General features: G+C 42.5%; 1 protein-coding gene across 1 annotated transcript; it reads right to left on the bottom strand.

Annotated features, from left to right (window-relative positions):
• Window positions 1–6,738: 6,738 nt before the first annotated feature.
• On the bottom strand, window positions 6,739–26,519 carry c15h8orf89 (chromosome 15 C8orf89 homolog). The gene is made up of 8 exons (XM_090199230.1): window positions 26,175–26,519; window positions 21,745–21,784; window positions 19,989–20,146; window positions 18,975–19,112; window positions 17,619–17,721; window positions 13,252–13,307; window positions 10,713–10,772; window positions 6,739–6,991 (listed from the first exon to the last, which is right to left on the bottom strand). Exons 1-8 carry the CDS (start codon window positions 26,350–26,352, stop codon window positions 6,849–6,851), a joined length of 876 nt encoding a protein of 291 aa, XP_090055356.1. The 5' UTR covers window positions 26,353–26,519; the 3' UTR covers window positions 6,739–6,848.
• Window positions 26,520–26,965: the final 446 nt, after the last annotated feature.

The following is a 26,965-nucleotide window of genomic DNA, read 5'->3' as shown; positions in this document are numbered from 1 at the left end:
GGGATAACACACACTAGAGAGAGGATAGCACACACTAGAGAGAGGATAGCACACACTAGAGAGAGGATAGCACACACTAGAGAGAGGATAGCACACACTAGAGAGAGGATAACACACACTAGAGAGAGGATAACACACACTAGAGAGGGGAAAACACACACTAGAGAGAGGATAGCACACACTAGAGAGAGGATAGCACACACTAGAGAGAGGATAACACACACTAGAGAGAGGATAACTCACACTAGAGAGGATAACTCACACTAGAGAGAGGATAACTCACACTAGAGAGAGGATAACTCACACTAGAGAGAGGATAACACACACTAGAGAGAGGATAGCACACACTAGAGAGAGGATAGCACACACTAGAGAGAGGATAGCACACACTAGAGAGAGGATAGCACACACTAGAGAGAGGATAGCACACACTAGAGAGAGGATAGCACACACTAGAGAGAGGATAACACACACTAGAGAGAGGATAGCACACACTAGAGAGAGGATAACACACACTAGAGAGAGGATAACTCACACTAGAGAGAGGATAACACACACTAGAGAGAAGATAACACACACTAGAGAGAGGATAACTCACACTAGAGAGAGGATAACTCACACTAGAGAGAGGATAACTCACACTAGAGAGAGGATAACTCACACTAGAGAGAGGATAACACACTAGAGAGAGGATAACACACTAGAGAGAGGATAACACACTAGAGAGAGGTAGTTGTAGTTGAGGCAAAAATACATCTCTTACCTTGTTTGGTTTTGCTATTGGACTCTAAACAAGTTTGGTTGTGTATATCTCTTGAGCTCAGTGTAAGAGGCTTCATCACACAGTATCTTTGTCACATTATCAGAAAGCCTGTCAAAAGCCTTGATAGTTTACATGAAAGCCAAATTACCTCAGTGACTGTACAGTATCAGCCTGCCCATCTAAATCCAAGCCAGTCATGGGGCTCCATCTTGGCTCGGTTCCCCCATGCCTAAGCAGTAATAACAGGCATTGAGTAAAACTGAGAGTGGCTGACTCCATTTTGGCTCAGTTTCCCCATGCCTAAGCAGACAGGCAGTGAGTAAAACAGAGTGGCTGACTCCATTTTGGCTCGGTTTAGCAAATGCCTAAGCAGTGATGACAGGCATTGAGTAAAACTGAGAGTGGTTGACTCCATTTTGGCTCGGTTTAACAAATGCCTAAGCAGTAATAACAGGCACTGAGTAAAACGGAGAGTGGCTGACTCCATTTTGGTTCGGTTTCCCCATGCCTAAGCAGTGATGACAGGCAGTGAGTAAAACTGAGAGTGGCTGACTCCATTTTGGCTCGGTTTAACAAATGCCTAAGCAGTAATAACAGGCATTGAGTGAAACTAAGTGACTTTTTTTGAAGACTTGATGCCCATGAGAGGTCAGTGGGGCAAAACAGTTGGCATCACCCTGAACATCGAACAGTAATCCTTTGTTGGCTCTACCTTTTCTCTCCGGAGACTCGCTGATCTCAATCCAAGGGCGACGTGAAGGACTTGGAAGTTTTTAAAACATTGAACTAGCCGCAGGGCAGAACCATAGGAAGATGATAAAGATGGAGATGTGACTGTATTTGTTGGGGCTGTAACTATGGGCTCTCTCTCGCCCTGGTATTGGAACCATCACACCACGCTGTCATTGGATGCTATTCAGCCATTCGGACTTCAGATTCTACTTCACACTAGGACAATAGAGCTTGAGTCCCAAATGGCACCCTATTCCCTACATCGCGCACTACTTTTGACCAGAAGCGCTATGGACCCTGGTTAAAGGAAGTGCACTATAAAGGGAATATGGTTCCATTTGGGACAGATGCTACAAGAAGAGGATGATGTCAATGGAATCACTTACTGCAAACGAAGATCGTATCCTATTTTCATTACATTATCATACATCTGATGTTTTCAATTACATTGTCTTGAATCTGATGTTTTCAACTACATTTTCATGAATCTGATCTTTTCATTACATTATCCTGAATCTGATGTTTTCATTAGTGAATCACCTCTGACCCCAGAGATCACTGTTTTCTAACAGACTCCTTCCCTATTGGTTCTGTCCTGATGTTGTCTGTTTACACGTAAGATCTGATCACAGTCAGATCCCAACACGTCTTAATAATAATGAGGACAAGATCAGGACAAAGGACGCATGTTGGAATCAGGTATAAACAGGGCTTGTGTGTGGGCGCGCGCGCCTGCATGCCTGCCGTGAGTTGTCACCGTGTTGTCAGTCGTTAGCTTCTCTCCAAAAGCCCCTCCATGGTTGTGTTGAGTGTTTGGTAAGCATGTTTTCAGTAAGTTGTCAGCGTGTTGTCAGTGTGTTGTCAATAAGTTGTCTCTGTGTTGTCAGTAAGTTGTCTGTATTGTCAGTGTGTTGGCAGTAAGTTGTCTCTGTGTTGTCAGTGTGTTGTCAGTGTGTTGTCAGTAAGTTGTCTCTGTGTTGTCAGCGTGTTGTCTCTGTGTTGTCTCTGTGTTGTCAGTGTGTTGTCAGTGTGTTGTCAGCGTGTTGTCAGTGTGTTGTCAGTGTGTTGTCAGTGTGTTGTCAGTGTGTTGTCAGTAAGTTGTCTCTGTGTTGTCAGCATGTTGTCAGTGTGTTATCAGTAAGTTGACTGTGTTGTCAGTGTGTTGTCAGCGTGTTGTCAGCGTGTTGTCAGTGTGTTGTCAGACATTGGCTTCTCTCCTCCAGGCTCTGTGTCATCAGTCGTTAGCACAATGTTTGTGATCAAATGGAGTTTTACTGCGCACACTCTCTCTGCAGCGAGTGAATTCACTGGGGTAATGGAGGGGTAGCGGTTCCTGCTATCCTGCGCATTTACTAATTAACGCCTTCTTGAGGCAGTTTCAGCCCTGTCGTGTCCCTCCCTGGTCAATGCAACTGCTCATCGAATCTCCCTCCACGCAACCGATTCTCTCCTCATCTCACCCTGACACAAAACAAGACACAATAGACGTGTGTGTGAGGGGCCTCGTTATTGAACACAATGAAGTCTATTCACCGGTATAGTTGTGTCTGTACAGTACTGCAGCGCCACAATGTAGCCTACTTTAGTGAGGAAAGGCCACATTCCCAGTCCTGTGGGACAGACTTGGTCTCTATATTGGTGATATGGAATGCACTCTGTCTATGTCCCAATTTGCACACTTTTCACTATATAGTGTCCCTATGGGCCTTGGTCAACAGTGGTGCACTATATATGGACTAGGGCCTTGGTCTAAAGTAGTGCACTATATAGGGAATAGGGCCCTGGTCTATAGTAGCACATTATATAGGGAATAGGGCTCTGGTCTAAAGTAGTGCACTATATAGGGAATAGGGCCCTGGTCTATAGTAGCACATTATATAGGGAATAGGGCTCTGGTCTAAAGTAGTGCACTATACAGTGCCTTGCGAAAGTATTCGGCCCCCTTGAACTTTGCGACCTTTTGCCACATTTCAGGCTTCAAACATAAAGATATAAAACTGTATTATTTTGTGAAGAATCAACAACAAGTGGGACACAATCATGAAGTGGAACGACATTTATTGGATATTTCAAACTTTTTTAACAAATCAAAAACTGAAAAATTGGGAGTGCAAAATTATTCAGCCCCTTTACTTTCAGTGCAGCAAACTCTCTCCAGAAGTTCAGTGAGGATCTCTGAATGATCCAATGTTGACCTAAATGACTAATGATGATAAATACAATCCACCTGTGTGTAATCAAGTCTCCGTATAAATGCACCTGCACTGTGATAGTCTCAGAGGTCCGTTAAAAGCGCAGAGAGCATCATGAAGAACAAGGAACACACCAGGCAGGTCCGAGATACTGTTGTGAAGAAGTTTAAAGCCGGATTTGGATACAAAAAGATTTCCCAAGCTTTAAACATCCCAAGGAGCACTGTGCAAGCGATAATATTGAAATGGAAGGAGTATCAGACCACTGCAAATCTACCAAGACCTGGCCGTCCCTCTAAACTTTCAGCTCATACAAGGAGAAGACTGATCAGAGATGCAGCCAAGAGGCCCATGATCACTCTGGATGAACTGCAGAGATCTACAGCTGAGGTGGGCGACTCTGTCCATAGGACAACAATCAGTCGTATATTGCACAAATCTGGCCTTTATGGAAGAGTGGCAAGAAGAAAGCCATTTCTTAAAGATGTCGTTTAAAGTTTGCCACAAACCACCTGGGAGACACACCAAACATGTGGAAAAAGGTGCTCTGGTCAGATGAAACCAAAATTGAACTTTTTGGCAACAATGCAAAACGTTATGTTTGGCGTAAAAGCAACACAGCTCATCACCCTGAACACACCATCCCCACTGTCAAACATGGTGGTGGCAGCATCATGGTTTGGGCCTGCTTTTCTTCAGCAGGGACAGGGAAGATGGTTAAAATTGATGGGAAGATGGATGGAGCCAAATACAGGACCATTCTGGAAGAAAACCTGATGGAGTCTGCAAAAGACCTGAGACTGGGACTGAGATTTGTCTTCCAACAAGACAATGATCCAAAACATAAAGCAAAATCTACAATGGAATGGTTCAAAAATAAACATATCCAGGTGTTAGAATGGCCAAGTCGAAGTCCAGACCTGAATCCAATCGAGAATCTGTGGAAAGAACTGAAAACTGCTGTTCACAAATGCTCTCCATCCAACCTCCCTGAGCTCGAGCTGTTTTGCAAGGAGGAATGGGAAAAAATATCAGTCTCTCGATGTGCAAAACTGATAGAGACATACCCCAAGCGACTTACAGCTGTAATCGCAGCAAAAGGTGGCGCTACAAAGTATTAACTTAAGAGGACTGAATAATTTTGCACGCCCAATTTTTCAGTTTTTGATTTGTTAAAAAAGTTTGAAATATCCAATAAATGTTGTTCCACTTCATGATTGTGTCCCACTTGTTGTTGATTCTTCACAAAAAAATACAGTTTTATATCTTTATGTTTGAAGCCTGAAATGTGGCAAAAGGTCGCAAAGTTCAAGGGGGCCGAATACTTTCGCAAGGCACTGTATAGGGAATAGGGCTCTGGTCTAAAGTAGCACATTATATAGGGAATAGGGCTCTTGTCTAAAGTAGTGCTCTATATAGGGAATAGGGCTCTGGTCTAAAGTAGTGCTCTATATAGGGAATAGGGCCCTGGTCTATAGTAGCACATTATATAGGGAATAGGGCTCTGGTCTATAGTAGCACATTATATAGGGAATAGGGCTCTGGTCTAAAGTAGTGCACTATATATGGAATAGGGCCCTGGTCTAAAGTAGTGCTCTATATAGGGAATAGGGCCCTGGTCTAAAGTAGTGCACTATATATGGAATAGGGCCCTGGTCTATAGTAGCACATTATATAGGGAATAGGGCTCTGGTCTAAAGTAGTGCACTATATATGGAATAGGGCCCTGGTCTAAAGTAGTGCTCTATATAGGGAATAGGGCCCTGGTCTAAAGTAGTGCACTATATATGGAATAGGGCCCTGGTCTATAGTAGCACATTATATAGGGAATAGGGCCCTGGTCTAAAGTAGTGTACTATATAGGGAATAGGGCTCTGGTCTAAAGTAGTGCTCTATATAGGGAATAGGGCCCTGGTCTAAAGTAGTGCACTATATAGGGAATAGGGCCCTGGTCTATAGTAGCACATTATATAGGGAATTAGGGCCCTGGTCTAAAGTAGTGCTCTATATAGGGAATAGTGCTCTGGTCTAAAGTAGTGCTCTATATAGGGAATAGGGCTCTGGTCTAAAGTAGTGCTCTATATAGGGAATAGGGCTCTGGTCTAAAGTAGTGCTCTATATAGGGAATAGGGCTCTGGTCTAAAGTAGTGCTCTATATAGGGAATAGGGCTCTGGTCTAAAGTAGTGCTCTATATAGGGGATAGGGCCCTGGTCTAAAGTAGTGCTCTATATAGGGAATAGGGCTCTGGTCTAAAGTAGTGCTCTATATAGGGAATAGGGCCCTGGTAAAAAGTAGTGCACTATATAGGGAATAGGGCTCTGGTCTAAAGTAGTGCACTATATAGGGAATAGGGCTCTGGTCTAAAGTAGTGCACTATATAGGGAATAGGGCTCTGGTCTAAAGTAGTGCTCTATATAGGGAATAGGGCCCTGGTCTAAAGAAGTGCACTGTATAGGGAATAGGGCTCTGGTCTAAAGTAGTGCTCTATATAGGGAATAGGGCTCTGGTCTAAAGTAGTGCTCTATATAGGGATAGGGCCCTGGTCTATAGTAGCACATTATATAGGGAATAGGGCTCTGGTCTAAAGTAGTGCTCTATATAGGGAATAGGGCTCTGGTCTAAAGTAGTGCTCTATATAGGGAATAGGGCCCTGGTCTACAGTAGTGCACTATATATATATGTAATGATCAGTTAGCTAATCCAAGTTTATAATTTTAGAAGGCTAACACAACGTGCCATTGGAACACAGGAGTGATGGTTGCTGATAATGTGGTTCTGTAGATTTTCCATTTTAAAAAATCTGCCGTTTCCATCTACAATAGTCATTTACAACATTAACAACGTCTAAACCGTATTTCTGATCAATACGATGTTATTTTAAATGGACAAAATGAATAATTAATAAATCATAATTTCAAAAACAAGGACAAGTCTAAAGTGACCTCCAAATTTTGAACAGTAGTATAAGTCAAACTATTGAATTACACTTTGCTATTACATAGCACCAACAAGCTTTTACAAAGTTAGATTATATTTAAACAAGAAAAAGGTTTATATTTCCCTAAATGTTTTATTTGTTCGGGCGGCATTGGCACAGCGTATGGGGTCACAGCCTTAAACTGTGACCTCTGCTCTCTGATTGGCTGATAGACAGATTGTGTCAGGAGTCCTGTCTCCTGTTCTTCTTAATCTTCTTGATCTTCTCCTGCCTGACCGTCTCTCCCTCCAGAGAAGCGATCTCAGACAGCCTCTGGATGATTGAGGCTGACGGGGCTCCGCTTACCGGGTCTGGGTACGACTGGGCTGGAGGAGGAGCAGAGAGGAGAGTGGTATGTACACTCCAAAGACTCCTTCGTGGATGAGAGGGCTAAAATATTGAGCAGGTCATGTGTGATATGGGGAACACTGGACTAGAAACAAAACAGTGTCTGATCCAAGCATCAGGATCCGACTGTCCTGGAGGAGGAACAGAGAGGACAGTCAAAAGGAGGAGGAACAGAGAGGACAGTCTAAAGGAGGAGGAACAGAGAGGACAGTCTAAAGGAGGAGGAAGAGAGAGGACAGTCTAAAGGAGGAGGAAGAGAGAGGACAGTCTAAAGGAGGAGGAAGAGAGAGGACAGTAAAGGAGGAGGAACAGAGAGGACAGTCTAAAGGAGGAGGAACAGAGAGGACGGTCTATGAACAAGGAGGAACAGAGAGGACAGTCTAAAGGAGGAGGAACAGAGAGGACAGTCTAAAGGAGGAGGAACAGAGAGGACGGTCTATGAACAAGGAGGAACAGAGAGGACAGTCTAAAGGAGGAGGAAGAGAGAGGACAGTCTAAAGGAGGAGGAACAGAGAGGACAGTCTAAAGGAGGGAGGAACAGAGAGGACAGTCTAAAGGAGGAGGAAGAGAGAGGACAGTCTAAAGGAGGGAGGAACAGAGAGGACAGTCTAAAAGAAGAGGAACAGAGAGGACAGTCTAAAGGGGGAGGAACAGAGAGGACAGTCTAAAGGGGGAGGTACAGAGAGGACAGTCTAAAGGAGGGAGGAACAGAGAGGACAGTCTAAAGGAGGAGGAACAGAGCGGACGGTCTATGAACATAAAGATAAACTTCTTGTTAATCCCACCACAGTGTCCGATTTCAAAAAGGCTTTACGACAAAAGCACACCATGCGATTATGTTAGGTCTGCACCTAGTCACAAAAACAGCCATTTTTCCAGCCAAAGAGAGGAGTCACAAAAAGCAGAAATAGAGATCAAATGAATCACTAACCTTTGATGATCTTCATCAGATGACACTCATAGGACTTCATGTTACACAATACATGTATGTTTTGTTCGATAAAGTTCATATTTATAGCCAAAAATCTCTGTTTACATTGGCGCGTTGTTTTGCCTCCAAAACATCCGGTGAAAGTGCAGATCCACGTCAATTTACAGAAATACTCATCATAAATGTTGATGAAAATACAACTGTTATGCATGGAATTAAATAAATACTTATCCTTAATGCAACCGCTGTGTTCTGCAACCGCAGATTTAAAAAAAGCACACCATGGAATAATCTGAGTACAGCGCTCAGAGACCAAAACAAGCAATACAGATACCCGCCATGTTATGGAGTCAACAAAAGTCAGAAATAACATTATAAATATTCACTTACCTTTGATGATCTTCATTGGAATGCACTCCCAGGAATCCCAGTTCCACAAAACTGTTAGTTTTGTTCGATAAAGTGCATCATTTATGTCCAAATACCTCCTTTTTGTTCACGCATTTAGTACAGTAATCCAAATGCACAGGCACTAGGTCCAGACAAAATCAAAAAAGTTACATTACAGTTCATAGAAACATAGTTCACAATCCAAACACACGAAGCGCGGGCAAGTCCAGGCGAAAGTTCAGACGAAAGTCACATTACAGTTCATAGAAACATGTCAAACGATCTTTACGATGTTTTTATTATACATTTTCAAAAAAATTTAAATCTGAGAATTCCTTTGTCTTTAGAAATAAAAGGGAACGGAGCTAACTCTCACGGGCGCACGCCCTGAGCACATGGCCTTCTGGCAGACCCATGACTCAATCAGCTCTCATTCTCTCCCACTTCACAGTAGAAGCCTGACACAAGGTTCTAAAGACTGTTGACATCTAGTGGAAGCCTTAGGAAGTATAATATGACCCCACAGACACTGTATATTGGATAGGCTAAGACTTAAAAACCTACAAACCTCAGATTTCACACTTCCTGGTTGGATTTTCTTCTGCCATATGAGTTCTGTTATACTCACAGACATCATTCAAACAGTTTTAGAAACGTCAGAGTGTTTTCTATCCACATCTACTAATAATATGCATATCCTAGCATCTGGGCCTGATAGCAGTCAGTTTACTCTGGGCACGCTTTTCATTCGGACGTGAAAATACTGCCCCCAAAGAAGTTAAGCCATTTTGTCACAACATTGGAAGTATGCTTGGGGTCATTGCCCATTTGGAAGACCCATTTGCGACCAAGCTTTAACTTCCTGACTGATGTCTTGAGATGTGTATATATTGAAGCAACATAATTTTCCTCTCTTGATACTATCTATTTTGTGAAGTGCACCAATCCCTCCTGCAGCAAAGCAATCCCAAACATGATGCTGCCACCCCCGTGTTTCATGGTTGGGATGGTGTTCCTTAGCTTGCAAGCCTCTCCCTTTTTCCTCCAAACATAACGATGGTCATTATGGCCAAACAGTTCTATTTTTGTTTCATCAGACCAGAGGACATTTCTCCAAAAAGTACGATCTTTATCCTTATGTGCAGTTGCAAACCGTAATCTGGCTTTTTTATGGTGGTTTTGGAGCAGTGGCTTCTTCCTTGCTGAGCGGCCTTTCAGGTTATGTCGATGTAGGACTCGTTTTACTGTGGATATAGATACTTTTGTACCCGTTTCCTCCAGCATCTTCACAGGGTTCTTTGCTGTTGTTCTGGGATTGATTTGCACTTTTCGCACCAAAGTACGTTCATCTCTAGGAGACAGAACACGTCTCCTTCCTGAGCGGTATGCCGGCTGAGTGGTCCCATGGTGTTTATAGTTGCGTAATATTGTTTGTACAGATGAACGTGGTACCTTCAGGCATTTGATAATTGCAACAAAGGATGAACCAGACTTGTGGAGGTCTACACATTTTTTTCTGAGGTCTTGGCTGATGTCTTTTGATTTTCCCATGATGTCAAGCAAAGAGGCACTGAGTTTGAAGGTAGGCCTTGACATACATCCACAGGTACACCTCCAATTGACTCAAATGATGTCAATTAGCCTATCAGAAGCTTCTAAAGCCATGACAACATTTTCTGGCATTTTCCAAGCTGTTTAAAGGCACAGTCAACTTAGAGTATGTAAACTTCTGACCCACAGGAAGTGCAATACAGTGAATTATAAGTGAAATAATCTGTCTGTAAACAATTGTTGGAAAAATGACTTGTGTCATGCACAAAGTAGATGTCCTAACTGACTTGCAAAAACGATAGTTAGTTATCAATAAAAAAAATTGGGGGGAGGAGGGGGGGGGGGGGGGGGGTTGAAAAACGAGTTTTAAATGACACCAACGTAAGTGTATGTAACTACGTTAAATTCAAATCGCCCTACCAACATATCTAAGCCAATATGACACCAATGTTGAGGAAAATTCTCAAATCCAAGTAAACTGGATTTTATCAACAGAGAATTATTTTGCCCAAACCGAGACGTTGAATGAAAACAAGGACACCGCAAGACAATTATACTTTGGATCAATTTGGACTGAATAGGCTTGTAGGTGCAACAGTTTTTATTACATGTATAATTGAATCGCTCTCGTTCATTTCCGTCCGTTAAGAACCAACGATGTGCTACCTTTTGGTAGCATCAATGCTAACTGACAACGGAGATGGAAATTCATGTCATAATTTATGTTATTTATTGAGGCACAGTTTTAAAAAAAAATATTGGAATCAAATAAAAAAAGAAATCAACATATCAGCCAGGATGAGAATGACACTTTGAACGAGCATCACCTGCGTGTGTTTGAGATGAGTGGGCTATCGACAGTCGGACATTGCAGGTAGCAGGTAGGCCTATAAAACATGATAGAGAACAGAATAATAACTAGTTAGCCAATTCAAAAAAAATATATTGTACCCTCTGGTTAACGGTTTAGCTTTTACTAGGCCTATTGTACGTTTTCACTATTGTAGATTTTCCATCTTTAATGCAAAAAATGAATACAAATACACGCAACTTTAAGCTACATATTCATTTGACAAAAGGTCATAAACTGGCCACGGTATACAGAAATGATAAAACAGATTTGCAAAACAAGTGTTTCTGAGCGTGATACAGGTCATCAGGAACGCAGACAGGCTTCTATAGACCTTCAGAATGTCCACCTTATTCCACATTTTGCTGTGTTACAGCCTGAATGCCAAATGCATTCAATAGATGTTTGTTTCCCCCCACCCCATCTACACACAATACCACATAATGACAAAGTGATTTTTATTTTTTTTTTTTTGACATTTTTTGCAAATGTTTGGAAAATGTAATCCAGAAATCTAATTTACATACAGCAAGTATTCACACCACTTTGCTATGACAATCCAAATTACCCTTTGATCATCCTTGAGATGTCATTACGACTCGATTGGAGTTCACCTGTGGCCAATTCAGTTGATTGGACATGATTTGGAAAGAAACACCTGTCTATATATATAAGGTGCCACAGTCGACATGTCAGAGCAGGAACTAAACCATAGATAGAATAGTGATGAGGTGAATAAAGCTATTTCTAGAGTGTTGAATGTTTCCAAGAGCACAGCCATAATTAGGGGAACTGGAAAAAACATTACACTACACAGACTGCTTAGAGTCGTCCGACCAAACTGAGCAACCGGGCCAGAAGGATCTTGGTCAGAAAGAAAACCAAGAACCCATTTTGTATTTATTATGGATTCCCATTAGCTGCTGCCAAATCAGCAGCTACTCTTCCATTGACCACTCTGACAGAACTACAGAGTTCCCTTGGCTGAGATGGGAGAAACTGCCAGATGGACAACATTCTGTACGGTGCTTCACCAATCTGGGCTTGATGAGAGAGTGGCCAGACGGATGCCACTCCTGAGAAACAGGCACATGACAGCACGCCTGGAGTTTGGAAAAAGCCACATCATAAAGGCAAACGATTCTATGGTATAATGAGACAAAAATGTAACTCTTTAGCCTGAATGCAAAACGCTATGTCTGGAGAAAACCAGGCACAGCTCATCACCCGTCTAACACCTACCGTGAAGCATGGCGGTGGCAGCATATGGGGATGCTTTACAGCGTAGGGACTGGGAAACTGGTAAGGATAGAGTGAAAAATGAATAGCGCCAAACACATACAAATCCTTGATGAGAACCTGCTTCAAATGACCTTAGACTGGGGGCAAAGATTTATGTTCCAACAGGACAATGGCCCAAAGTATACAGCCAAAGTAAGACTGGATTGGTTTCAGAACAAGAATCTTAAAGTCCTCGAGTGGCCCAGCCAAAGCCCAGACTTGAATCCCGTTGAAAATCTGTGGAAAGACTTGAAGATTGTTGTTCACCACCACTCATCCATCTAACTTAAGAGAGCTTTAAAAAAAAATCTGCAAGGAAGAATGGGAGAAAATCCCCAAATCCAGATGTGCAAAGCTGACAGACACATCCATGATGACTCAAAGCTGATACAGACATATCCAAAACGACTCAAAGTTGTAATCATCACCAAAAGTTGCTTCTAACTAAGTATTGACTCAGGGGAGTGAATACTTATTTAAAATGAGGTCTTTCTGTATTTTCAATACATTTGCTAAAAATAAAAATAAATAAAACATGTTTTCAATTTGTCCTTATGGAGTATTGTGTAAGAGTGTGAGAGAAAAACATATATTTCATCTATTTTTTTTTAAATAACAACAAAATGCTCTAACAACAAAATGTGTAAAGGTCAAGAGGTATGAATACATTCTGAAGGCCCTGTATATGAGTGACTGTGTACTACACACAATCAGGTTTTATGTTGGGCATCTACTGACCACCCAAAATATTTTATGATATATACTGACATAAACCTTTATATTTAGCAGTACAAGGAAATACAGACAGGCACCACATAACAAGACAAAACAGTTTGCTCAATCAAGGTGATCTTGTAAGTTTAAAAGCAAAAGCTTGTTTTCATATAATTCAATAACGCTTGAAAACAGTGGAATGGGATTAGTGTGGTGAGTGAAGAATCCAATACTTGAACTTTTATGCCGTACTAATCACATTATTGTGGAAGAACCTCTTAAGGGTATGAAATAGGCTGTTTGAGAAGGTTGTAATCCTAAGAAACCTGCATTCACATTGAAGTACAATAGACAAACATTGCTACTGTAGTAGGACAAAGCCGTGTGCTGGAAAACCTTGGTATAGCATGGGTGAAATAAGCATTGTGGTGCTCATGTGAATTCACTTTCTTTGTCCGCTTCAGACCAATGCCTCTACTTCTCACTTTAATACTTCGTTTTTAGATTTGAATCATACTTACATTTCTGATTAGCTCCTATTGTGAAAAGACTGCAGGTTCTGTTATTTACTCTTGGTCTGAGAACAGAATGGGCAACAAGACAAGTTACCACCCAAACTTGTGATGTCATGCTACATATGGTCCTAGCATACTCTATATAGTGTAGATATGCATCCCAAACGGCAACCTATTCTCTATATGTCAGGGTAATTCAACTCTTTCCCTACGAAGACCAGAACCAGACGGTTTTCTGTTCTAACTGATAATTACACCCACCTGGTGTCCCAGGTCTAAATCAGTCCCTGATTAGAGGGGAATCACCCACCTGGTGTCCCAGGTCTAAATCAGACCCTGGTAGGAGGGGAATCACCCACCTGGTGTCCCAGGTCTAAATCAGTCCCTGATTAGAGGGGGAATCACCCACCTGGTGTCCCAGGTCTAAATCAGTCTCTGATTAGAGGGGAATCACCCACCTGGTGTCCCAGGTCTAAATCAGACCCTGGTAGGAGGGGAATCACCCACCTGGTGTCCCAGGTCTAAATCAGTCCCTGATTAGAGGGGAAACACCCCCTGGTGTCCCAGGTCTAAATCAGACCCTGGTAGGAGGGGAATCACCCACCTGGTGTCCCAGGTCTAAATCAGTCCCCGATTAGAGGGGAATCACCCACCTGGTGTCCCAGGTCTAAATCAGACCCTGGTATGAGGGGAATCACCCACCTGGTGTCCCAGGTCTAAATCAGTCCCTGATTAGAGGGGAATCACCCACCTGGTGTCCCAGGTCTAAATCAGTCCCTGATTAGAGGGGGAATCACCCACCTGGTGTCCCAGGTCTAAATCAGACCCTGGTAGGAGGGGAACAGTGGAACTGGCTTCGAGGTCCAGATTTGAGTAGGAGGGCCCTATATCGTGCAGCACATTTGACCAATACCCTATGGAGTGCCGTTTGACCCTATGGGCCTTTAAGAAGTGTTCATCCCCTTTGACTTATTCTTGTTGTATTAAATTCAAAATGAATTTAATATATATATATATATATATTTTTTTTTTAAATGTCATCCATCTACACACAATACCCCATAATGACAGTGATTTTTTTTTTTTTTTAAATGTTTGCAAATGTATTGAAAATTAAACACCAAAATATCTAATTCAACTAAAGGGGAACTTTTAAAACAGTTACATTGGCCTCAGAGACTGAAAAACAGCTTCTATCTCAAGGCCATCAAACTGTTAAATAGCCATCACTAGCACATTAGATGCTGCTACCGTATATACAGTGCCTTGCGAAAGTATTCGGCCCCCTTGAACTTTGCGACCTTTTGCCACATTTCAGGCTTCAAACATAAAGATATAAAACTGTATTTTTTTGTGAAGAATCAACAACAGGTGGGACACAATCATGAAGTGGAACGACATTTATTGGATATTTCAAACTTTTATAACAAATCAAAAACTGAAATATTGGGCGTGCAAAATTATTCAGCCCCCTTAAGTTAATACTTTGTAGCGCCACCTTTTGCTGCGATTACAGCTGTAAGTCGCTTGGGGTATGTCTCTATCAGTTTTGCACATCGAGAGACTGACATTTTTTCCCATTCCTCCTTGCAAAACAGCTCGAGCTCAGTGAGGTTGGATGGAGAGCATTTGTGAACAGCAGTTTTCAGTTCTTTCCACAGATTCTCGATTGGATTCAGGTCTGGACTTTGACTTGGCCATTCTAACACCTGGATATGTTTATTTTTGAACCATTCCATTGTAGATTTTGCTTTATGTTTTGGATCATTGTCTTGTTGGAAGACAAATCTCCGTCCCAGTCTCAGGTCTTTTGCAGACTCCATCAGGTTTTCTTCCAGAATGGTCCTGTATTTGGCTCCATCCATCTTCCCATCAATTTTAACCATCTTCCCTGTCCCTGCTGAAGAAAAGCAGGCCCAAACCATAATGCTGCCACCACCATGTTTGACAGTGGGGATGGTGTGTTCAGGGTGATGGGCTGTGTTGCTTTTACGCCAAACATAACGTCTTGCATTGTTGCCAAAAAGTTACATTTTGGTTTCATCTGACCAGAGCACCTTCTTCCACATGTTTGGTGCGTCTCCCAGGTGGCTTGTGGCAAACTTTAAACAACACTTTTTATGGATATCTTTAAGAAATGGCTTTCTTCTTGCCACTCTTCCATAAAGGCCAAATTTGTGCAATACACAACTGATTGTTGTCCTATGGACAGAGTCTCCCACCTCAGCTGTAGATCTCTGCAGTTCATCCAGAGTGATCATGGGCCTCGTGGCTGCATCTCTGATCAGTCTTCTCCTTGTATGAGCTGAAAGTTTAGAGGGACGGCCAGGTCTTGGTAGATTTGCAGTGGTCTGATACTCCTTCCATTTCAATATTATCGCTTGCACAGTGCTCCTTGGGATGTTTAAAGCTTGGGAAATCTTTTTGTATCCAAATCCGGCTTTAAACTTCTTCATAACAGTATCTCGGACCTGCCTGGTGTGTTCCTTGTTCTTCATGATGCTCTCTGCGCTTTTAACGGACCTCTGAGACTATCACAGTGCAGGTGCATTTATACGGAGACTTGATTACACACAGGTGGATTGTATTTATCATCATTAGTCATTTAGGTCAACTTTGGATCATTCAGAGATCCTCACTGAACTTCTGGAGAGAGTTTGCTGCACTGAAAGTAAAGGGGCTGAATAATTTTGCACGCCCAATTTTTCAGTTTTTGATTTGTTAAAAAAGTTTGAAATATCCAATAAATGTCGTTCCACTTCATGATTGTGTCCCACTTGTTGTTGATTCTTCACAAAAAAATACAGTTTTATATCTTTATGTTTGAAGCCTGAAATGTGGCAAAGGGTCGCAGAGTTCAAGGGGGCCGAATACTTTCGCAAGGCACTGTACATAGACTTGAAATCACTGGCCACTTTAATAATGGAACACTAGTCATTTTAATAATGTCACTAATAATGTTTACATATTTTGCATTACTCATCTATGTATATACTGTATTCCATACTATTCTACTGTATCTTAGCCTATGTATTACTCATCTCATATGTATATACTGTATTCCATACTATTCTACGGTATCTATGCTGCTCTGACGTTGCTCGTCCAAATATTTATATATTCTTAATTCCATTCCTTTAGTTTAGATGGGGATTGTTAGATATTACTGCACTGTTGGAGCTAAAAACACAAGCATTTCGCTACTCCTGCAATAACATCTGCTAAACACGTATATGTGGCAAATGCATTTGATTTGATAAGGACATCAGACAATTTAAATAAATAAATTAGGCCCGAATCTATGGATTTTACATGACTGGGCAGAGGCGAAACCATGGGTGGACCTGGGAGGGAATAGGAGCCAGGCCCAGCCAATCAGAATGAGTTTAGCCCCACAAAAGGGCTTTATTAGAAAGAAAACTATCCTCAGATTCATCAGTTGTTCGGGTGGCTGGTCTCAGACGATCCCGCAGGTGAGGTCGGATGTGGAGGTCCTGGTCTGCGGTTTTGAGGCCGGCTGGATATACTGCCAAATTCTCTAAAATTACATTGGAGGCGGCTTATACTTTAAATTCTCAGTTCTGCGGGACATTCCTGCAGTCAGCATTTCAAATCCACGCTCCCTCAAAACTTGAGACATCTGTGGTTTTGTGTAGTGTGACAAAACTGCACGTTTTAGAATGGTCTTTTATTGCCCCCCCCCCCCCCAGCACAAGGTGCACCTGTGTAATGATCATGCTGTTGAATCAGATTGTTGTCATACCACACCTGTCATGTGGATGGATTATCTTGGCAAAGGAGAAATGCTCACTAACAGGGATGTCAACAAATTTGTGCACAACATTTGTAGAGAAATAAGCTTTTTGTAATGGGACATTTCTGGGATCTTTTATTTCAGCTCATGAAACATGGGACCAAAACTGTACATGTTGTGTTTATATTTTTGTTAAGTAATTTTTTTAAAATTATTTCTCAAAATGTAATTCCACTGTCATTTTTTTATTTTAATTTTTTTGTATTTTATTATATAACTAGGAAAGTCAGTTAAGAACAAATTCTTATTTTCAATGACGGCCTACCAGGGAACAGTGGGCCTTGTTCAGGGGCAGAACGACCTTGTCAGCTCGGGGGATTCGATCTTGCAACCTTTCGGTTACAAGTCCAACGCTCTAACCACTAGGCTACCTGCCGCCCCCACATTATGGGCTATTGTGTGTAGGCCAGTGACACAAAATCTCAATTGAATCCATTTTAAGTTCAGGCTGTATAAAGCTAAGGGGTGAATACTTGCTGTAGGTCATAGGTCATAGGGATGGGATGTAGACGTACTGTATATTTAATACTGTAATGGTACTTTAATAACACTCTGGTACCTGTTCTTGTAGCCTTCTGTAGAGAAGGGGTTTCTTCCATTGAGCGAGGCTGCAGCTGGCAGCAGGATGGCAGGAACTGACGTCAGGTCATAAGAGCGCACAGCATCAACACCCTAGCACACCGTCAACCCCAACACACACTAATAAAGTTTTTTTTATTGTTTATGTTTAAACTCCAATGACTGTCAGATTAGAGTCAACAGACTATGACTTTGAATCAGAAGGGGTTTGGCCGGCTCCTCTCTACTGTCTGACACATTGTAACCTACCAGCCCTCAGTGTAACAGCGGTGGAAAAAGCACCCAATTGTCATACTTGAGTGAAAGTACAGATACCTTAATAGGAAGTTACTCAAGTAAAAGTGAAAGCCAGTAAAATACTACTTGAGTAAAAGTATTTGGTTTTTAAATATACTTAAGTATTAAAATAACATGTAATTGCTAAAATATACTTAAGTATCAAAAGTAAAATTACAAATATATAAAATCACTTAAAATGTCTTTATATTATGCAAAGCAGATGGCACCATTTTTTTGTTGTTAACATTTACAGATAGCCAGGGGAAAGCTCCAACACTCAGATTATTTACAGATAGCCAGGGGAACGCTCCAACACTCAGATTATTTACAGATAGCCAGGGGAACGCTCCAACACTCAGATTATTTACAGATAGCCAGGGGAACGCTCCAACACTCAGATTATTTACAGATAGCCAGGGGTACACTCCAACACTCAGATTATTTACAGATAGCCAGGGGAACGCTCCAACACTCAGATTATTTACAGATAGCCAGGGGAAAGCTCCAACACTCAGATTATTTACAGATAGCCAGGGGAACGCTCCAACACTCAGATTATTTACAGATAGCCAGGGGAACACTCCAACACTCAGATTATTTACAGATAGCCAGGGGAACGCTCCAACACTCAGATTATTTACAGATAGCCAGGGGAACGCTCCAACACTCAGATTATTTACAGATAGCCAGGGGAAAGCTCCAACACTCAGATTATTTACAGATAGCCAGGGGAACGCTCCAACACTCAGATTATTTACAGATAGCCAGGGGAACGCTCCAACACTCAGATTATTTACAGATAGCCAGGGGAACGCTCCAACACTCAGATTATTTACAGATAGCCAGGGGAACGCTCCAACACTCAGATTATTTACAGATAGCCAGGGGTACACTCCAACACTCAGATTATTTACAGATAGCCAGGGGAACGCTCCAACACTCAGATTATTTACAGATAGCCAGGGGTACACTCCAACACTCAGATTATTTACAGTGATGGATTAATGTATTCCGGATGGGCTGCTTAGTTACCCCGAAGGCCAAGCGGGGTCTGCTTACCCAAAGGCGCAGGGGCGAGCAGGGGCCTGGGAAAGCTCCTTGTGGAGGGTATAGTGGTGGAGGTGGCCCGACCGGTGGATCTGGTAGTCTCTGGGCAGGGGAGGGATGGAGCCGCTAGGCTTCATGGGACGCTCATCTGAGTGGGGAAAATAAAAACAAGATAGAGTGGAAATGGGGAAAAAACAGCATTGGCTCAAATAGAAGGTGAAGCCACAGTTTGACGTGGATGTCATTGGTCCAAAACCTGCCTAGAAGGGTTCACACACACACACAGACACCACACACACACACACACACACACACACACACACACAGACACAAAGGACTGCTGCAACCAAGCCTGACAATGTCAATAGCTTGGACCATTGGAAAATACAAATGCTGAGGTCGCCATCTACTGGTGAGTCTGGAGACACACATGTCCAACGTCAATCAAACTGAGCCTTTTTTTTTATTTTATCTGTTATTTAACCAGGTTAGTTGACTGAGAACAGATTCTCATTTACAGCAACGACCTGGGGAAGAGTTACAGGGGAGAAGAGAGGGGGATGAATGAGTGCATTGTAAACTGGGGATTATTAGGTGACCGTGATGGTTTGAGGGTCAGATTGAGACTTTAGCCAGGACACCGGGGTTAAACACCCCTACTCTCACGATAAGGACAAAGGGGGGGTGGGGTCAAAATCAAAAGTAACAGTCAGTATCTGGTGTGGCCACCAGCTGCATTAAGTACTGCCTTTACTCCTGCATACCACATCTCTTTATTTAACCAGGCAAGTCAGTTAAGAACAGAATTCTTATTTACAATGACGGCCTAGGAACAGTGAGTTAACTGCCTTGTTCAGGGGGCAGAACAGATTTTTACCTCGTCAGCTCTGGGATTCGATCTAGCAAACCTTCTGGTTACTGGCCCAACACTAACCTACCTGCCGCCCCGTCACGTGGCTGTGGGAGAAAAGGCTGTGGATCTTACAGTAATAATCACCTGGGGGGAAAAAAATGAAACGAATACCTGGGAAATCATACTTGGGATACATCCTGCTGTCATTCTTCCATGTCTTATCAAACGGAAAGTGTCTCTCAGAGATGTCTTTCTCTGGGTAGTTATTATCCGAGGTGCCCAGCCGGGACAACGGAGACACCTCTCTGCCCAGGAAGGAGGAAGTAGACCTGAACACGAAAATAACATTTCAATAGTAGGCCACATATTAAAAATCCATTCAACTGAATGGAGTAGTGTCTAATAATAATTATAATATATTAATAATATAGCTAACCTGACTCAGCATCTCAAATGGTACCCTACACCCCAAACTGAACAAGTTCCACAGACATGTGACTAACAGAAATTGAATAATGTGTCCCTGAACAAAGGGGGGTTCAGTAACAGTCAGTATCTGGTGTGGCCACCAGCTGCATTAAGTACTGCAGTGCATCTCCTCCTCATGGACTGCACCAGATTTGCCAGTTCTTGCTGTGAGAGGTTATCCCACAGTTCCCAGACACTCCGATCCAACAGGTCCCAGGCGTGCTCAATGGGAGCACGTTGAGATCCGGGCTCTTTGCTGGCCATGGCAGAACACTTGACATTCCTGTCTTGCAGGAAATCACACACAGAACGACCAGTATGGATGTTGGCATTGTCATGCTGGAGGGTGATGTCAGGATGAGCCTGCAGGAAGGATACCACAAGGGAGGATATCTTCCCTGTAACGCACAGCGTTGAGATTGCCTGCACAATGACAAGCTCAGTCCGATGATGCTGTGACACACCGCCTCAAACCATGACGATAAACACGACTTCGACGATAAACACGAATCCAACCATCACCCCTGGTGAGACAAAACCGCAACTCGTCAGTGAAGAGCACTTTTTGCCAGTCCTGTCTGGTCCAGCGACGGTGGGTTTGTGCCCATAGGCGACGTTGTTGCCGGTGATGTCTGGTGAGGACCTGCCTTCCAACAGGCCAACAAGCACTCAGTCCAGCCTCTCTCATCCTATTGCGGGCAGTCTGAACACTGATGGAGGGATCGTGCGTTCCTGGTGTAACTCGGGCAGTTGTTGTTGCCATCCTGTACCTGTCCCGCAGGTGTGATGTTGGGATGTACCGATCCTGTGCAGATGTTGTTACACGTGTTCTGCCACTGCGAGGACGATCAGCTGTCCATCCTGTCTCCCTGTAGCGCCGTCTTAGGCGTCTCACAGTACGGACATTGCAATTTATTGCCCTGACCACATCTGCAGTCCTCATGCCTCCTTGCAGCATGCCTAAGGCATGTTCACACAGATGAGAAGGAGACCCTGGGCATCTTTCTTTTGGTGTTTTTCCAGAGTCAGTAGAAAGGCCTCTTTAGTGTACTAAGTTTTCATAACTGTGACCTTAATTGCCTACCGTCTGTAAGCTGTTAGTGTCTTAACGACTGTCCCACAGGTGCATGTTCATTATTGTGTATGTTTCATTGAACAAGCATAGGAAACAGTGTTTAAATCCTTTACAATGTAGATCTGTTAAGTTGTTTTGATTTTTACAAATTATCTTTGAAAGGCAGAGTCCTGAAAAAGGGCTGTTTCTTTTTTTTGCTGCGTTCACATTGCATTGATTATTGCATTGTTGGTTGAGTTTGCAAGAAAGGCATTTCACTGTACTTGTGCATGTGAAATGAACACCTTAAACTTTCGACCAGGGCCCATCAAATGTAGTGCACTATATAGGGGATAGGGTGCCATATGGGACATAGAATTCTCTTGTACACTTAACGTTACTTACCCCTCTACATTCCAGGTGGAATCCTTTCGGTCCCTGGAGTCTAGAATTACAAAATAAAAAAAAAACATGTTGTGGTATTCAGCTATAAAATGTGAAGGAAGTGGAACCAGCATAGTAGAATCAGTCACACTATAATTTATAATATATTAGGATTAGATACTGCACATGCAGCAGCTACTCTTCCTGGTGTAACCATCATATCAAACATCTCCAATCAAATCTAGAATCGGCGTTCTATTGCCCAACAAAGCCTCCTTCACTCACTCCACCAAACTTACCCTAGTAAAACTGACTATCCTATCGATCCTCGACGATGTCATCTACAAAATAGCTTCCAATACTCTACTCAGCAAATTGGATGTAGTCCATCACAGTGGCATCCGTTTTGTTACCAAAGCGCCTTATACCACCCACCACTGCATCCTGTATGCTCTAGTCGGCTGGCCCTCGCTACATATGTCGCCGGACCCACTGGCTCCAGGTCATCTATAAGTCTATTCTATGTAAAGCTCCGCCTTCTCAGTTCACTGGTCACGATAACAACACACACCCATAGCACGTGCTCCAGCAGGTATATCTCACTGGTCTTCCCCAAAGCCAACACCTCCTTTGGCCGCCTTTCTTTCCAGTTCTCTGCTGCCCATGACTGGAACAAATTGCAAAAATCACTGAAGCTGGAGACTTACATTTCCCTCACTAACTTTAAACATCAGCTATCTGAGCAGCTAACCAATCACTGCAGCTGTACATAGTCCATCTGTAAATAGCCCACCCAATCTACCTCATCCCCATACTGTTTATATTTATTTACTTCGCTGCTCTTTTGCACACCAGTATCTCTACTTGCACATCATCATCTGCTCATCTATCACTCCAGTGTTAATCTGCTAAATTGTAATTACATCGCTAGTATGGCCTATTTATTGCCTTACCTCGTCACTCCATTCGCACACACTGTATAGAGACTTTATTTTTTCTATTGTGTTATTGACTGTATGCTTGTTTATTCCATGTGTAACTCTGTTTCTGTCGCACTGCTTTGCTTTATCTTGGCCAGGTCGCAGTTGTAAATGAGAACTTGTTCTCAACTAGCCTACCTGGTTAAATAAAGGTGTTCTCAACAGGCCTACCTGGTTAAATAAAGGTGTTCTCAACAGGCCTACCTGGTTAAATAAAGGTGTTCTCAACTGGCCTACCTGGTTAAATAAAGGTGTTCTCAACAGGCCTACCTGGTTAAATAAAGGTGTTCTCAACAGGCCTACCTGGTTAAATAAAGGTGTTCTCAACTAGCCTACCTGGTTAAATAAAGGTGTTCTCAACAGGCCTACCTGGTTAAATAAAGGTGTTCTCAACAGGCCTACCTGGTTAAATAAAGGTGTTCTCAACAGGCCTACCTGGTTAAATAAAGGTGTTCTCAACAGGCCTACCTGGTTAAATAAAGGTGTTCTCAACAGGCCTACCTGGTTAAATAAAGGTGTTCTCAACAGGCCTACCTGGTTAAATAAAGGTGTTCTCAACAGGCCTACCTGGTTAAATAAAGGTGTTCTCAACTAGCCTACCTGGTTAAATAAAGGTGTTCTCAACTAGCCTACCTGGTTAAATAAAGGTGTTCTCAACTAGCCTACCTGGTTAAATAAAGGTGTTCTCAACTAGCCTACCTGGTTAAATAAAGGTGTTCTCAACTAGCCTACCTGGTTAAATAAAGGTGTTCTCAACTAGCCTACCTGGTTTAATAAAGGTGTTCTCAACTAGCCTACCTGGTTAAATAAAGGTGTTCTCAACAGGCCTACCTGGTTAAATAAAGGTGTTCTCAACAGGCCTACCTGGTTAAATAAAGGTGTTCTCAACAGGCCTACCTGGTTAAATAAAGGTGTTCTCAACTAGCCTACCTGGTTAAATAAAGGTGTTCTCAACAGGCCTACCTGGTTAAATAAAGGTGTTCTCAACAGGCCTACCTGGTTAAATAAAGGTGTTCTCAACAGGCCTACCTGGTTAAATAAAGGTGTTCTCAACAGGCCTACCTGGTTAAATAAAGGTGTTCTCAACAGGCCTACCTGGTTAAATAAAGGTGTTCTCAACAGGCCTACCTGGTTAAATAAAGGTGTTCTCAACAGGCCTACCTGGTTAAATAAAGGTGTTCTCAACTAGCCTACCTGGTTAAATAAAGGTGTTCTCAACTAGCCTACCTGGTTAAATAAAGGTGTTCTCAACTAGCCTACCTGGTTAAATAAAGGTAAAATAAAAAAATGTAATAAAAAATAAAAAAATAAATACAATTAAAACAGTTTAACTTCCGTCCCTCTCCTCGCCCTTGGCTTGAACCAGGGACCCTCTGCACACACAGACAACAGCCACCCTCGAAGCGTCGGGGGAACAACTACCTCAAGGTGTCAGCACGAGTGACGTCACCGAATTGGAACGCTATTAGTGCGCACCCCGCTAACTAGCTAACCATTTCAAAAATCGGTTACACTGGGGTCCACATTAAAACGTACAAATACACGAAAGTAAGAACATTAGATTACATTAATAAAATAAAAAATAATAAGTGTTACTGGAAAGACGACAAAAATACTATTTACACACTATTCATATATACACAATCATATTCTATATATATATATATATATATATATTAGTACAGTTAAAATTGATTTTAAGAGGAGAGGCGCTGTTTATTTTACCTTTATTTAACTGGGTAAGTCAGTTAAGAACAAAATCTTATTTTCAATGACGGCCTAGGAACAGCGGGTTAACTGCCTGTTCAGGGGCAGAATGACAGATTTGTACCTTGTCAGCTCGGGGATTTGAACTTGCAACCTTCCGCTCTAACCACTAGGCTACCTGCCGCTGTGATAGGTCTTTCTATTTGTTTTTTAAGGCTAAACTTTTTTTTTGTCAGGTGGCTGAAAATTCCAAGATGCACGGCTCAGTCAGCTGAGGCCAAGCATTAAAGTGCCGTGTACCCAGTCTCACCGTGTAACATTACCGGTGTGTAATGGGTAGGCTGGCTATCTAGCTGCTGGCTAATGAAAGGAGGTCAGCGCTCTACAGGAGACTCCAAGGGGCAACAAGATCCTGTTCATGAGTGATTAGTGCACTATACAGGGAAACCTATCATCAGAAGCCTATTTATTTTATTTATCCGTTATTTTACCAGGTAAATTGACTGAGAACACGTTCTCATTTACAGCAACAACCTGGGGAATAGTTACAGGGGAGAGGAGACGAATGAGACAATTGTAAACTGGGGATTATTAGGTGACTGTGATGGTTTGAGGGCCAGATTTGGAATTTAGCCAGGACACCAGGGTTAAACACCCCTACTCTTACAATAAGTGCCATGGGATCTTTAATGACCTCAGAGAGTCAGGACACCCGTTTAATGTCCCATCCGAAAGACGGCACCCTACACAGGGCAGTGTCCCCAATCACCGCCCTGGGGCATTGGAATATTTTTTTAGACCAGAGGAAAGAGTGCCTCCTACTGGGCCACCAACACTTCCAGCAGCATCTGGTCTCCCATCCAGGGACTGACCAGGACCAACCCTGCTTAGCTTCAGAAGCAAGCCAGCAGTGGTATGCTCTCTATTGGCACCACACTGGGAAAGGGGAACATTGTCCAGAGCCGGGTTATATCACTTCGTCCCATATGTATAATGGACAGTCAGAAAGTACACCGGTTAGAGGGCTCAAAATAAGCATGCCTTGCCCTTAACGGGATATGCCACCCTATAGTTAAAATGTGATCATGATAAAGTTATAGTTGTCTAGAACATACACAACTGTCTATATCCTCACGACAAAGTATTATTATTTCAGATAAAAAATAAAAATCCTCAATGCGTCGTCAGATTAATATCCTTATTATTGACTACAACTCCCGTCGCGCAAAGCGGTTTTCCTAGTCTCCCTGCAGGCCAAAGAGGCCACTGCGCGTTGAAACGCGATTTCTACCAGGTTCAATATGTTGAGAATGCAACGTTTACATCGATAGCTAGTTGTAAAATAATCCCCGAAACAAACTGCATTAAAACTACTTCTCATTCGGATATCGACTATTGTAATTTGTCTAGCGGTCGCATTGCATTGTGGGTTTTATAGTCGATTTGAACTCGGTAAATTATCATAAATTGCTTCCTGACACATGCGTTACAAAAAGGAATTTGGATGATTATTAATTTAAACTGCACACGGATCATGAACAGCATGCATGACAATGTCAAGATTGAGAAGAAATTGACTACTTGTAGTCTTTTAAGAAATATTTGCTTTAAACGCCTAACCACTTGTATACTCTACTTGCATCCACTCTAAAGTCTAAACATATACAAGTCAGACGCGTTTCTTCACGGTAACCAAACCAGAAAGATTTAATGCGTTCTGTAAAAAAACAACGTTAAGCATACATAACAAGCATTCCTCCTTACCGCTCAGAGGGCATTTTCTCCTTAATGTATGGACATGAATCGGCTTGACTCCGGCCAGCCTTCCTCCTGGTATTTGTGAGAGCGGTCCACAGCGGCCTTGGCCCAACTGCGTCAAGTCCCCGGCGGTGCTGAGAGAAGCCGCTAGTGTTATCACCTTCGGGCTGGCTGTGGGGTGCATCACGCTAATACGACGCACCGATATTCCAAACTCATAAACGAACTAAATAATTAGCCATGTTAACAAAAAAGACGAATTAAAAACTAAGCAGCGGAGAGCTTGAGAAAGCCCACTAGAGGCTACGTGGCGTATTGAATCATGTGGTTTCCATGGCTACGGGCTGTGGATGGCCAAGCAGCAAGCCCCGACATTTTATTTGACCTTTATTTAACTAGGCAAGTCAGTTAAGAACAAATCCTTATTTTCAATGACGGCCTAGGAACAGTGGGTTTAACTGCCTTGCTCATGTATAGAACCTGAGATGTTTTTTTTTTACCTTGTCAGCTCGGGGATTTGAACTGGCAACCTTTTGGTTACTGGCCCAATGCTGTCGCCCCAATCACCATGCCCCAGTCCAAATAATTTACATATTAACATACACCTCATATACTACAACTCGCCTAACCAAACAAGTTCATATAATATAAAGTGATATGCGCACAAGTTTGTGACAGCATTGCATTGCTTAGTTAATGAAGTGCTTGTATAGAAGATACATTTATTTGTTGTTAAAAATGCCTTAAAGAAGTGACTCAAGTCATTACTGATGTGACAAAATTAGTGTGGACCAGAA

This window comes from Oncorhynchus mykiss, chromosome 15 (assembly GCF_057628025.1).
Source record: "Oncorhynchus mykiss isolate SJ-2025 chromosome 15, ASM5762802v1, whole genome shotgun sequence".
NCBI classification, from domain to species: Eukaryota; Metazoa; Chordata; class Actinopteri; order Salmoniformes; family Salmonidae; genus Oncorhynchus; species Oncorhynchus mykiss.
Note: the sequence above shows the minus strand (reverse complement) of the source record. Positions and strands in the feature narration are given on the sequence as shown.

Bases quoted from the DNA above. Each gene is read 5' to 3' on its own strand.
- c15h8orf89 (XM_090199230.1), bottom strand. From the start codon at position 26,352: ATGCACCCCACAGCCAGCCCGAAGGTGATAACACTAGCGGCTTCTCTC. The intron at 10,773-13,251 runs GTAAGTATGATT...CATGTTTTATAG, and splicing joins AATAGGAGCTAATCAGAAAT to GCCTACCTGCTACCTGCAAT. The intron at 6,992-10,712 runs GTGATGCTCGTT...CTCCTCCTCCAG, and splicing joins CTCATCTCAAACACACGCAG to CCCAGTCGTACCCAGACCCG.